General features: G+C 41.9%; 1 protein-coding gene across 1 annotated transcript; it reads left to right on the top strand.

Moving 5' to 3' along the window:
• The first annotated feature begins 908 nt into the window (after positions 1 to 908).
• CHGB (chromogranin B) lies at positions 909 to 12,285 on the top strand. Its single transcript, XM_004687186.2, has 5 exons — positions 909 to 1,111; positions 5,221 to 5,267; positions 5,686 to 5,779; positions 9,370 to 11,105; positions 11,901 to 12,285. The coding sequence occupies exons 1-5, from the start codon at positions 1,063 to 1,065 to the stop codon at positions 11,982 to 11,984; spliced, it is 2,010 nt and encodes a 669-aa protein (XP_004687243.1). The 5' UTR covers positions 909 to 1,062; the 3' UTR covers positions 11,985 to 12,285.
• The last annotated feature ends 1,709 nt before the right edge of the window (positions 12,286 to 13,994 follow it).

Here is a 13,994-nt window from a genome sequence, read left to right as displayed (position 1 = left end):
TTTTAAAATTGTGCCCTTTGTTATGTGTTTGGAGAGTGTCACACATAGTGCATATATAGGTATCTGATAGAAAGAAGCTAGCTAATGGAATGAATGAATCATGAATAGGTACATGAATTTAAGACCAAAACTTTGAAAGACAATGGATTCCATTAGTCTCCAGTTTTCCCCCTTCCCCCCTTTTTTAGTTTCTAAATCAATGTATTTGTTTATTAATGAAGTATGACTGTTTTACATCCTTTTAATATTTTGACAATATAGAAAATTTCCCCTCAGGTGTGGTCACCCTAAGTCAAGCACCCATAGTGTTTCATCATAGCCTCTCCACCATAGTCCCTCCCTCTTCTTTCCCTTTCCCCTCTTGGATGAGGCATATCTATGGTCTGTAATCACGCACCCTTTATCTTTAAAGCCACCATTCCCTTTCTCATCACATACCCCCCACCACCACCCACCCACACACACACAACCACCATTTATTCCTCTATTAACAATAGCCTTACCTCCCCTGGGTAGTGATGACACAAAACACACTTACTCATGCACACACTCTTGACAGAAACACATACTATACACAGCCTCAAACAAGCATTTTAGACTTGTAGGAGGCTGGGGAAAAGAAGGGAGGTAGATGAGGAGCAAGACTGGGCAATCTGAACTGGACCTCAATCTTTTCTCCAGGGTCTCAGATTTGCACTATCTCCCTCACTCCTCCGTTTCTTCCTCCCTTTTAGTTCCCTCCCCTCACCCCCCTTCCAGCCCTAAAGCACCCTGGCGACTGGACTGGGACTGGCGTGAATTTCCTCCTACAAGCTCTGCCACCCCCGGGGCCACTTGGTGACGTCAGGACTGAGCGGGGAAGAGGGGGGGCGCCTCCTATTTGCCCGCCCCTCCAGCCCTTGCGGCCGCGGCTTGCCCTTTAAAAGAGGCGGGCCTGCGCCAATCTCGCCACACGGGGACCAGGACACACCGCTGCTTTCCTGGAGCATCTTTGTCTCACCTTCCATTCACATCCCGTTGCACGGGTCCATCCTCTTCGCGCAGATTCGGGAGAATCGGGTCATGCAGCCGGCAGTGCTTCTCGGCCTCCTGGGAGCAGCGTTGGTGGCTGGTGAGTGAGCGCGGCGGGCCGCTCAGCACCGCGGACAGCGCCTGCCCCTGTCTTTTTCCCGGCAGCTCTAGGCAGTTGACTGGCGGCTATCGGGAGAGTGAAGGCTGAGTGGAAGGCTTTTCCCTTTCGCTTGAGATTCTTAATTTCTTCTTTTCTCTTAACTCCCCGTCCACTGTATGACTTGGAAAAAAAAGAAAGAGGGTTTCCTAACCCACAGGAGTCTTAGTTTTTCACATCTGACTTTTTCTGTAGGTAGGAAGAAAGCATGCTTTGAGCCTAAGAAACCCCACTTCTAAAGTGTTAACGTGTCTCTCTCAACCTGTCTAGAGAGACACTCTTATAATCTGATTCTATATTTGTAGGTGTTTGTTTGACTTTTTTAAAGTCAGATGGCCACAGAGAGACAAGATTATATGTGTTGTCAGTACCTGCATAATTCCCTTATTATTGTTTTTGAATAAAACACGATGAGATAAAAGTTCTGAACATATATGATACAGTTTATATATTTCTTCTTAACAAGTGTGTATATGTGGATATGTTTGTTTATGTAGATGTGTGTACAAATTTAATATTTTCTGTAACTTGAATTTCCAGCTTTGGGGAGAGGTGATTTCACACTCGATCCATTTTAAAATTATGAATGGAAACTGCAGTAGACATTTCAACTGTTGGCTCCAGATAAATAACTAGAGTATAAAGTAACAACGAAAATATGCTTGGAATAGTAAAAATGTTTTCTTCAATGGAGGTGGACATTTGATGGTGCCTTTTTATGTGTGGAAGATGGTGGAATTAATCTTTTAAACTATTCTGAATAGCCAAGAAATGATCTCTGGAAATTTGGGGTGAAATGTATGTGTGCGTGTGTGTAGAAGTAAAGTCCTGTAAATATTGAGAGTATTGAAAAGTAGATATGCCGTGACAAGATTAAACAGACTTCCTTTAGCTGTTTTAATGACCTCACAGGATACAGTTCTTACCAGAGGTTCCTAACTAGAATTGAGGTATTGCCACCCATGAATATCAAACTTTGATTGACAACACTTACTGTATCCAAATGAAAATCTATGGTGATTTATTTTATTTCTTGCTACATATGTTCAGAATCTTCTAAGATTCATGCCATTCTTATAAATTGCCTGTCCATGTTCTTCATTTAATTAAACAGAGCCACATTAATATGTTCAGTCATTTCTAGTCAAAGATATTTCTAGAAAGCTATGCTACACATTGTGCTGTAGGTCACAAAAACAATGTCGTGAGATTTATTTAATTATAATGATAAAATTGTATAGCTCATTATGCAAGACTATATTTTGATAAGGGCTCATATTTTAGTAGCAGTTAAAAATGGAGACTCTTTTTTTAAATTACTGGGTGATATAACCCACACTCCATAAAATCCACTCTTGTAAATGTATAATGCAGTGATTCTTGGTATATTCATATTGTGTAACCTTCATCACTCTCAAATTTCAGAATATTTTTATCAACCCAGAAAGAAACCCTGTTTCATTCCCACGTCATTCTCCATTTCTGCCTCCCTCAAATACTCGAAAATGAGACATGTAACCTTCAAGCAGTACTTGTTATTTAGCAAAATCACAGGACTGGGGGAAACTTAGGAAACCATGTTTTGTTTCCTACTCTTAAGGGTTTCTGAAGGGAGATCCACACCCTTTTACAGTAGATACTCTAGAAATTAATAAGTAGCTACATGGTATTTTTATTGTACTAAGTAGGATGACTTGTACATTTGGAAGAACTTGCTCAGCTTGCAATTTATAGCTGTATTGGCAATCTTTAATTACTGATAGTCTTATGAAGTATCAATACTGTAAGTCATTTTGAGTTATATCATAAGATATTTGAAAATTTTCCTACCATTTGACTACTTCACATTTAACATTATCACTAAGTTTCCTTTTGTGCCCTTTGAATCTTACTTTATGTAAAAATAGTTAAACGACTAGGAGATTCAATGTCTGTTATTACTTTATTGTCACAGATCTATTAAAAGAAATACAGTGGCACTTGGATGCATAATGTATTTTCACAAGGAAAGGAATTCTTTTCTATCAAACATTTGTCTGTAAGGCCCCAATCTGAGAAATAAAACTGTAATATCAGATATGAGTTAGAAATTGTTAAGCATAATAAAAGAGAAAAATGTTTTCATTCCCCCAAATCTGGTGATGGTTAACACTTCAGCAGTTATCAGTAGTTAATAAAGGTAACTATTTTGCATTTGTGAAAAAAGAGAAAAATGATTAGCAAGAAACTTCATTGCCAAAGAAGGCTTAGTAAAGCTCAATTTTTTTTTAAAGGAGTAATCTCTCAATTATTTCTTTCCAGAAGATTTTATAGATTTTAGGCAGAAAGAGATAGCAATGTGGAATGTTCCCAAACATGAGTCATTTGGGGGATGAAATAATGGCCCAGCACATTGGACTCCAGGTGCTATCGGTGGGCCATCCATATGTTGTCTGAACTGATTTCATGAGGAGTGTGGGGTCTTCATATCTCCATTGTCACTTCTCAAACATTTTGACAAATGACTTTAACATATTGAACAACTTTGTATCTTGAAACAAGTGCAATAGGTACAAGGTCATATTTGAAAGGGAGACTTTAGTGAGTAAATGAGTAAGTGTTTAATTTCTAGATTGATCTATAATATAGTAACTGATAGCAAGAGGGTAAGTTAAAGAGGCTTGAAGAGCAAACATTTGGGGAGGAAAGGTCAGGTTGCTGGTTATAAATAAACTGCATCTGAATAACTGCCATTTTTGCTGTCTGAGATTTTTGCTCTTGCTCCAGCTGACTCTTCTCCCATCTGGGCAACCTGAGCTTCTCTACTCATAATTGCCGTGTCTTCATCAGGGATTGCTGGCAGAAGTATGCTCTTTGAGGTTCTGGAATGGAAAGGCCATAGACAGAACAGAGTTAAAGATAAAAGAATCAAAAAATTTTTGAAAGAAAAAATGACACTGAGGAAGTTAAAATCACCTGAAGCATTTCCTAAACAGACAAATGCACTTCAACTGCTGGTCTAAAATAAGCAGAATTATGTGAACTTTAATTTATATAAATTAAAAGTACTCTTAAAATATCTTTAGAAGTCAGTTGTGAAACACCTATTTGCTTGTACTTGATGCTGTACTAGTAGAATCAGACACTTCCCATGTTCTTTATTTACATGGGTGCAGATAACGGGGGAAGAGAAACAAAACAGTGATATAGACTCATAGGTGAGCTTGTTCACACAAATACCTGAAGGTAAACATGAGATAATTATTTATGGAAATGAGTTGTAACTATGTCTTTGTGAAGGAAGTAATTTTTTTTTAAAGATTTATTTATTTGTGCATACAGAACTGGGGTACAGGCCAGAGGCTCAGGGGCGGTGAGAGGCTTCACCAGAGACAGAGTGGGGAACAGAACAGGCAGATCTATGAAGTACACTGCTGAGGGGAGCAGCAGGCGGGTCAGGAGAGGTCTGCCACACCATGTGGTCACCTCCGGGGCAGGCGGGAATTGAACTCATGCGGAAGCGGCTTTAGCTTCTCAGTGCTGTGCTTTAACCCGCTGCGCCACCAGGGAGGGCCGGAAATAATTTTTAAGGGGAATATTTTCTTGGGCATCGGAAGAACAGAGGAAATCACAAATCTACTCATTTTGTGTAAGCAGAAGTGTTGAGGAGAGCACTGTGGTTTCATTTAAGTTAGGTTTGCTTCAACTTTTCAATGAAGTATGATATGCAGTTTTCAAACAGAATTATCAGTACCCCTGAGGTTTCCCTTGCTGTGATCTGGATTTGATTTATACTGGATATAATGTAGTATTCATTTCCCAGTCATGTTGAAGGCATTGCCAGGGATAACAGTTGTATGGATGGTGTGTGTGTGTGTGTGTGTGTGTGTGTGTGTGCACATTTGGGGCAAACATGGTCCCTGAGATAATCATCTTAACTATCTCCACTCTACTCAGCTAACTCTGACTGCTCTGTAGGTAATGCTTGGGAGGTAGGGGTGATTTTATGTTTTAGTTCATATGGCTTTCCCAAACCAACTCAAGTCATTTCTTGTTCTTTTTCTCCTGGAAAGCTGTCAGTTCTATGCCAGTGGATAACAGGAACCACAATGAAGAAGTGGTAAGTTGAAATGGAAGTCTAGAATTTAGACTGATATGTAGACTCTAGAGTTTCCGCCTCTTTATTATATCAAATCAAACAAAAACAATTTAAAAATCCACAGCATAGCCTTACAAAACCAGATGTTTTCCCTGAAAGAATCGGGGCAAGGGCTGCCTCTCCTGCATTCTCACCGTCTTCCTATTCAAAAATGGTTGCTTATTTTTTTTTTTCCTGGGGTTTTGATCCAATGCCCTCATGCATTACGCTGTGCAAAAGCCTGGGCGATTTGATTATGCACCTATAAGTCTACATTCTTGCCACAGGACCGTGCATTAGCACAGGTCACATAGCCAAATCTTTCTCGACAGTGGCTTTGGGTAATCTGTCGCCCCAGGGATACTACCTTTGCCAAAGTACTTTTGGGTTTTCCCCCCAGGTGACTCGCTGCATCATCGAGGTCCTCTCAAATGCGCTGTCGAAGTCCAATGCTCCACCCATCACTCCTGAGTGCCGACAAGTCCTGAATAAGAGTAAGTGTCTTGCCTGACAGGAGATCTTTATCCCTGTTCCCTCTCACTCCACTCATCTTACCGTTGACCTCCAGATGAACTGTGGGGAGGCATAAAGGGGAGGATAATGCAGTGGGAAGAGTACTGATAAGAGCAGTATCTGAGGAGATGGAAGATATGGCTTCTAGTCCTGTCTTCCACTTAACACTGTGTGATCAAGAGGAAGTCCCTTCCCCTTCAAGCTTATTTCCTCAAAGTAAAATGAGGGGATTGAATTTGAGGATAGCTTTTGAGGTATCCATCAGTTCTTAAATGGCTTGGTTCCAGAGTTTGAAATTTTAGAATTGCTTTTCATTGAGTGGAGGGAGAGTGGGGAGTGCTTATTTAAGATTAGATGAAGCCAGTGGTTTAAGCGTTCAGGGAGTGTTGGAAGATGGAAGGATAGAAGGCGATTTAAATATTGGATCACTTTTAATGCAGAGCTTGTTAAAATGGTAGCAGGTGTTTGGACCTGAGAACTGGAAGGAGAAGGGTAGAATTGGAGTATCCAAGTCAGAGCAGTGGCCTTCTGAGTCTACACTTGGATGTTTTCTATAGAAAACAGCTTCCATTGAAAAGAAAATTTCAACAGTGATGGATCAGTATCCATTGAGAGTTGACACTGAGGTCAGTTTCACAAAACTATACAGTCTTTCTTACTTATGAAGTCAAACTGATTCCAACAAGCCTCAAAACCACTGATTTTTTTGACATCTTATCTCTGTTTTTTGATTTTTAATGAGGTTGGGGATAGTGGATTTCTTTTTTTTTCCATCTTCAAAATCTCTCACTGCAGACCAGTCCTCTCTTGCTATTGTACACAAGCACTGCACTCGTACTTAAAGTGGTGAAAACAAGTATTAGCAAGTGGCCAAAAGACTAAACCAGGGAGACTCAATCCACCACTGGGGGCTTCAGGGGTGGGGGCCAAGGCCCGCAGGGTCCTCATGAATAGTAGTAGGAAGCTTCCGTTACTACTCCCAACCTGTACACCTGAACTTCTCTCAAACTTTTACAGACACTACAGGAAAAGGGTGAGAGCAGAGAGCTTCTCCAGGTAGGAACTAGAGGCTCTCCTCTAGGCAAACCCATCTCATTGTCTTTCTTTCCCTTTCTTTGTTTACTGGAAGGATGCAAAGGGGTAGGGCCTGTCACATTAGGTCACCAAAGGGAACACACCTGCTTTGGAAGAGCTGTTGAAAATAGGAGTCTCCTTGCCTGCCAGATAGATTCAGCTGTGGCCTTTGGATTCTGGCCTCTGCTCATCTCTGCTTATGACCTGGGATCTTTCTTGTCTGTTGAGAGAGCCCCAGAGAAACCAATAAAAGTCAGATGACCCAGTTCTGTCAAACCAATTTGTGACTTTTGTACTATTCTAGTTTTTTCTCCCCTGCTGATCTGCCATCAGCTGCTCAGAAGATGGTGGAGCTTTCAGCAACAGGAGAGATGATTCCTTCTCGGAGTTTCCCTTCTAGTCCCTGGCCCACCCTTGCTAGCACATCTCTGGAGACAGAATACACTGACTGGCCAAAGGAACTGGGGAGTAGGAAAGAATCAGTGTTCCATGGCTTGACCGAAGGGAATATACAGTCCAATTTCTTAACAGGTAGAGGATCTTTTTGACCTTGTTGGTCCCGTCATCCTTACAACATGACAGGGAGGGAAGCAAAGTGCATTTCCGCCATTTATGTGAAAGTGAGGGTAAGCATCGCACCTTGATTTTAGAGTGACAATTACTGTGTGCAGCAATCACAGCCTTCTGATCTCACCTGTGAGGGCTTAAAGCTAAATTTAGAAGGAAGTGCAAAACCTCAAGCACAAGCTGCTACAGGCAGCACACACTTAACTAGGAAACAAAATAACTTCTGTTACTGATCAGCAGGCATTAGTAGGAAAGTGGCCAGATGGCTTTGGCCCCAGAGAGCTGAGCTTCTCTCTGCTCTGCAGCACTATTTTGCTGGCTCTCAGAATGATGTCATTATCTGTGCAAACACTGAATTGCTGCTTTTTGCATTGGGTCATCCCCACCCTGGTATTGGCCTTCAAGGGCAAATGCACTGGTCAGAGGCCAGCCCTCAGGTGTCTGGATGCAAAAGGTCCAGGACACTCAGTTGCCTCCTGAAATGTGAGAATGCCGTTGCCCTGCCAGCCTGGGCTTTACATGGCGAAGGACAAAGATCCATCCACTATTTCTTGGACATTTTCACAAAACAAATGCTTTCTTACCTTTTGCAAATATATGTTCAAATTGTCTCACTAGTGCCATCCTATAGAAATATGTGAACCACAGATATCACTGCAAATTTTTCAGTAACCACTTTAAAAAAGAAACAGTAGAAATTCATGTTAGTAATACATTTTATTTAATATATAGGTTTTATACACCTAATATATTAACAGTATATACTTCTGACTCAGAATTTCATCATTTCAATATATAGTGAGTATGCAAAACTGAGATGTTTTCCATTTTTCTTTCATTTTTAGAAAGCTAGTAGGTATCTTACACTTATAACATGGTCCAGTTTGGATCAGCCATATTTCAAGCACTCGATAGCCACAAAGGGCTAGAGTTTCCCCAAAAGAGTGATACAGATGTGGACCCATAGTTGAGAATGGCCTTGGCTTTGAGAGTTCTGTTTGAACTTGGTGAAAAATTGAGTCTGAAACCTTTCCAGCTAATAATCAGACAGTGTTAACTGCATATCTCCTTTCATGGAATGCCCTTGAATTAAGGAGGATTTAGTGAAAGGGTAATTGACATCTGGAAAACAGGAAAGGAAATGGCATTCAGTTAAAATATCAGCTATTCCATCTACTGTTGACTTGTGAAGCACAAAGGTAACACAAAACACTGAAGTTTATCCTTGAGCTCTGAGCGAAAATTGGGTGGATGTGACCTGAGTGAAGGAAGAAATTATGCTTTTTGCTGCTGAGGGAAAGAAATGTCTTCTCAGGGAAGAAATATTTTCATTTTTATCACCAGTTACTGAATTATATTGTTAGTCACTGTTGGGTTGATTCTACATAGTTAATTGGATAATGAAAGTCTGATTAATAAATTAAAAAATTAACTTCTCCTTTGAATCCCGAAGTTCCCATTGTGGCTATTAGCTTTATCTAGTTGGATTCTAGTTAGAGCTATTTACACAATGCTGATTTTTAATCCTTACTTAAAGCAAACATGTAAAAATTAGTCCTAATTACATCCCCATTGAGGTGTCACTGTCTTTGTCTGCAAAAAGAGGAAAGTGAACTAGACAAATTCTAAGATTTCTTCTCTCGCTAAGTTCTAATATTTCATAAATCTGTTTAGTTTTCAGTTTGATCATTGATAATACCAATGAGAGATAGTGGTTGGGTATTTATGAAAAAATAAAAATAGAGTTTATTATTAGCTTTTAACACAGTCAAGAAGCCTTCATATCATTTTTTAAAAAAGGAATATCAGTATATTCTTCACTAACTTAAAAAAAATGTGCAAGTGATTTTTCAAGGGTCTTAGGAATTGCGGTGACCACAGAAGCAGAGGATTCAAAAGCTGTGATTACTCTCTTTTATTTGTATTATAGGTGGAAAAGACACCAAAGAGAAAGAGAAAAGTGAAAATGAAAACACAAGGTTTGAAGTAAGATTGTTAAGAGACCCAGCTGACGTCTCAGAAGCCCACAACCCCTCCAATAGAGAGGAAGGAGGAAGCCCAGAGGAAGGGGACACCCAAGACCCAACACCAACAGAGGGAGGTGGGCACAGTCGAGAGGAAATAGGCGGGCCCCAGGGGAGCTTCTATGCCTCTGACAATCAAATCACCAAAGAAGCAAAGACACACCATTCTGAGAAGAGCTTGGAAGAGGACAGGGAGCAGGAGGGAGAGAACTATCAGAAAAAGGAGCGTGGAGAAGATGACAGTGAAGAGAACCACCTTGAAGAGCCGGGAGAGACACAAAACACTTTTCTCAACAAAAGAAACCAGGCTACAGCTAAGAACAAAGAATTAGTGTCCAGGTATGACACACACTCTTCTATGCTTTCTGAGGAAAAGACACACAGCCAGGAGAGGAGTAGCCAGGAGAGTGAAGAGGAGACAAGAAGCCAAGAGAAACACCCCCAAGAGTCTGAAAGTCAACCTGGGAGCGAAGAAGAATCTGAGGAAAGTGAGGAAGGGGCCAGTCCTGAAGTAGACAAAAGACGCTTAAGACACCACCATGGAAGGAGCAGACCTAACAGGTTCTCTCTAGGAGGGAATCCTCCCTCCAAGGAAAGGAGACACCCTCTTGAGGAATCTGGGGAGTTGAACGTGGTCTTGACCAAAGTAGGGAACAAGAGGGACCACCATCCAGCCCACTACAGAGCTTCAGAGGAAGAACCTGAATATGGAGAAGAAGTGAGGAGTTACACAGCTGTCCAGTCTCCTGAGGACCTACAGAGGGGACACTATGGGGTGAGAGGAAGTGAGGAGTACAGAGTTCTGAGGCCTGCTGGTCAAGAGAATGAGGAAGAGGAGGATAAGAGCAACTACGTCAGCTCAGAGCTCGATAAAATGGCACACACATACAGTGAAGAAAGTGAGGAGGCGAGGGCTCGTGAGGGAGGGCGCCTGTACAGAGCTGGGGGTGGTGAGCCAGGTATCTATTCCATGCCAGATAATAAAGAAGAGAAAAGGTTCTTGGGTGGAGGATACCATCATGCTCAAGAAAGCCAGATGGATAAGGCAAGGAGGTATCCACAAGATGAATGGAAAAAGCAAATCAGAAATTACTTCAACTATGGTAAGGAACTGGGTGAGGAAGGAGCCCAAGCAAAATGGCAGCAGGAGGAGGACCTGCAGGACAGGCTGGAGGACTGGGAAGAAGCTAGATCTCAAGATGAACAGTACGCTCCCCATCACATCACTGAGAAGAGAAGGCGGCTGGGAGAGCTGCTCAGCCCATACTATAATCCTCCCCAGTGGAGGGGCAGCCATTTTGAGAGAAAAGACAACATGGATGACAACTTTCTTCAGGATGAAGAGGAAAACGGGCTGACCTTGAATGAGAAGAATTTCTTCCCAGAATACAACTATGACTGGTGGGAGAAAAAGCCTTTTGAGGAGGATGTGAACTGGGGATACGAGAAGAGAAACCTGGCCCCAAGGTTGGATCTGAAGAGGCAGTATGACCGAGTGGCTGAACTGGACCAGCTCCTGCACTACCGGAAGAAGTCAGCTGAATTCCCAGACTTCTATGACTCTGAGGAGCAGATAATTCCTCACCACTTGACAGAAGATGAAAAGGACAGAGCTGGTCAGAGAGTTCTGACAGAGGAAGAGGTACAGTATGAGACATTTGTTTAAAAGTAACTTGATTAATGTTAATAATTTGCTGTGTTTAAGACAAGCTGGGACTAGTGTGGAGAGACGGTGGGGAATTAATTGCTGTAAGAACATGCTCCCTAGTAATGGAATGGAATGACCCACCAAATCCCTGTTTAGCTCCTTCTATAGTAGTGCTGCTCAACTGTGCCAAACGTCAGACTCACAATGAGGTCTGGGGCCCACCCCTGAGATTCTGTCTCTTTGGTGCTGAGTGCTGTCTGGACATCAGGGTATTTTGAAGCAGCCAGGTAGTTTCCATGTTCGGTGAAGGTTTACAATCACTGTTCTGGTATCTTCTTCCTGGTCATTTAATTTATCATCACTTTCTACCAGGGCAGGAAAGAACTGATGATACAGAAATAATAGCTTTGGTCTACCTTTTTCACCTGTCCTAAGACAGTCAAAAGTTTACACGGGGAAGGTAACATTATCAGAGTTTCACCTGCCTCAGCAGTGTTTTCCAAGTACTGGTTCTAGAGATGGATGCTTCTCAAACTTGAATAAGCATCAGAATCACGAGGGAGTCTGCCTTAGCAGGTTCATGGAGGGTGCCCGAGACTCTGCATTTCTGACAAGTTCCCTGGGTGATGCAGATGTTGCTGGTCAGGAATCACTTTGAGAACTGCTGATAGGGGGTGTCTCATATAGCCCCTACCATATAAAGAAGCCCCCTTTCTGTTCAGACGTCCTTGAACTCCAATAAAATTAATTGATCTGGGAACTAATGACTACTTTTTTTGTATTTTCTAGGAAAAAGAACTTGAAAACTTAGCTGCAATGGATTTGGAACTGCAAAAGATCGCTGAGAAGTTCAGTGGTAAACGAAGGGGCTGATGGCTGATGGCTGGGGGAGCAAAGGGCACTTTTAAAAGCTGCCCTCACTATATCTGTTCCCACTCCTTCTCTAAAAGACACCATTTATTTACTCAAAGGCTGAATGTAGAATTTACTAATGTCTGATGCAATTGGAAATGTTTTTATTGTTGCCAGAATGCTATTGGAAATAGGAATAGCATGGCTTGTAGCATATCCTTCCTTGCAAAATAGACATATTAACATGCTTGTGACGATGACTGTGCAGCTGTCCTTGAAAACCTGTCTCAGTTTGAAATAAAAGATTTACCTGAGGCCAAAAGTTACATGTTCTGAACTTCTTTGGGGCTAGCAAAGAAGAGTGTGATTTTTAAGTCCATTCTTTAAAATAAAGTCTAAAAGATAACACAAGAAGTTATTAGTCTTTGGATATAGAATACAAAAAAAAAAAAAAAAGCTCTCTTTTGAAGTTTGAGATTTTGCAGGATATAGAGAGGCGGCGATCAGGAAAAATATAGGTCCCCTCCCGGCTGGAGAAAGATTAAATAGGCTTGAAGAACCTGTTGTAAAAACTATCACAAGACATTACTTTTAAAATACTGTTACTGGAAAGAGGGGTGGGGAGGGAAGTGCATGGGATTTTGGTGATGGCACACGGGTGACATGTGATGGGAAACCTGTGGGGATTACAATTGAGATGGAAAAAAAAATGTACAAAATGATGTAAAAATAAACTTATAAAATTAAAAAAAAATACTGTTACTGGAAAGTTTGAGAATTGCCGGCCAACAGTCACTTTTCAGAGTGAAGGAGAGAGCACAGGCACCAGGAAGAGCTCCAGAGACAGGGACCTGCGGGGCCGGATTTCTCCTCTGAAAGAAGACAGGGCTCTGGCTGTGGCTTAGGAGCAGTGTGAGTTTGGGAAAGTTACTTTCCCTCTGAACGTCTCGACCTCAGATAGCTCAGTAAAGAAGGGATCTCTTTCTTTCTGAGCCTCTGTTAATGAGGACACTATGAGTTTCTGCAGCACTCAGTAGTGCCTTGCGTATGGCATTGGTGCAGGAAGTTACCGCTGCAGCTTATTACGGCAGTTTTTCCTTCTCCCTTCTTGCACCTGTTATTTCATTCCTCACTGGCGATGGCTTCTACCTGGTTGAGTTCTGCTCTTTTGATGGTTCAGGTAAAGGGTTGTTCTCGGGGAGGTGGAGCTCAGAGGATGATGGGGTTTGGTGCATGGGGTTCTTGGGTCTATCCGAGAAAGAATTTAGTAATGTTCCCATTTATCAGCCCATGATCTGTTTATTGAGGAAAGGAGACCAAGAGAGATGTCTGCTTAGACACAGGTGGGCAGTTTTAAAAGGCAAGAGCTGCATTTTGCCAGGGCAAGGGGTCTCTTTTATAATGTTCTTTGATGGAATCACTGTGAAAAGTTTCCCTTTGTGGTCAGATTGGGTTGGTTCTCTAAGACTGATACTCCTTTCTGCCTCAGCCTCTGGCTGATAATCTTTCCTGACACCACCTTAGCTTCCTAGGAACTTCATAGCCAGGTGTAGTCCAGATTCATTGATCCTCTACCCCCATCTCCAGGGTCCGTCCCTGTGAGACCTTCCATCCTAGACTTTTCTACTCTAAGATTACATCAGGATCATGTGTGACTTTATTCATTGGTGGTCCTTCTTATGGCTAAATCAGTGTGACTTTATTCATTGGTGGTTCTTCTTATGGCTAAATCAATAATTACTAGAGCTAATTTAACCAGGTTCTTTTCAAATGAAGTTTTAGTGAAATAATTTTCCAGGAACGAAGTCCATCAGTATTAAGAACGTGATGGCAGATTGTCCTAAATGTGGGCACATGCTTTCAAAAAGCCTTCCTACCTCTCTACCTGGGGTCTCTTGTTCTGACCATGGGATGGTGATGTCCTGTTTGCAAAGGCGAGCGAGGGGCCCTGGGGCTAGTGGCTGCTGGAGGTGGTTTCCCGGGTGACAGGCCCTGGTCCAGGAACATTGTGCAGGACTCCTGGGGCTGCCA

The sequence above is a fragment of the Condylura cristata genome, unplaced genomic scaffold (assembly GCF_000260355.1).
Source record: "Condylura cristata isolate star-nosed mole 26May11 unplaced genomic scaffold, ConCri1.0 scaffold00022, whole genome shotgun sequence".
Lineage (NCBI taxonomy): Eukaryota > Metazoa > Chordata > Mammalia > Eulipotyphla > Talpidae > Condylura > Condylura cristata.
Note: the sequence above shows the minus strand (reverse complement) of the source record. Positions and strands in the feature narration are given on the sequence as shown.

Coding starts and splice junctions, on each gene's coding strand:
- CHGB (XM_004687186.2), top strand. CDS start 1,063: ATGCAGCCGGCAGTGCTTCTCGGCCTCCTGGGAGCAGCGTTGGTGGCT. Junction 5,268..5,685: donor GGAACCACAATGAAGAAGTG/GTAAGTTGAAAT, acceptor TTTTCCCCCCAG/GTGACTCGCTGCATCATCGA. Junction 11,106..11,900: donor GAGTTCTGACAGAGGAAGAG/GTACAGTATGAG, acceptor TGTATTTTCTAG/GAAAAAGAACTTGAAAACTT.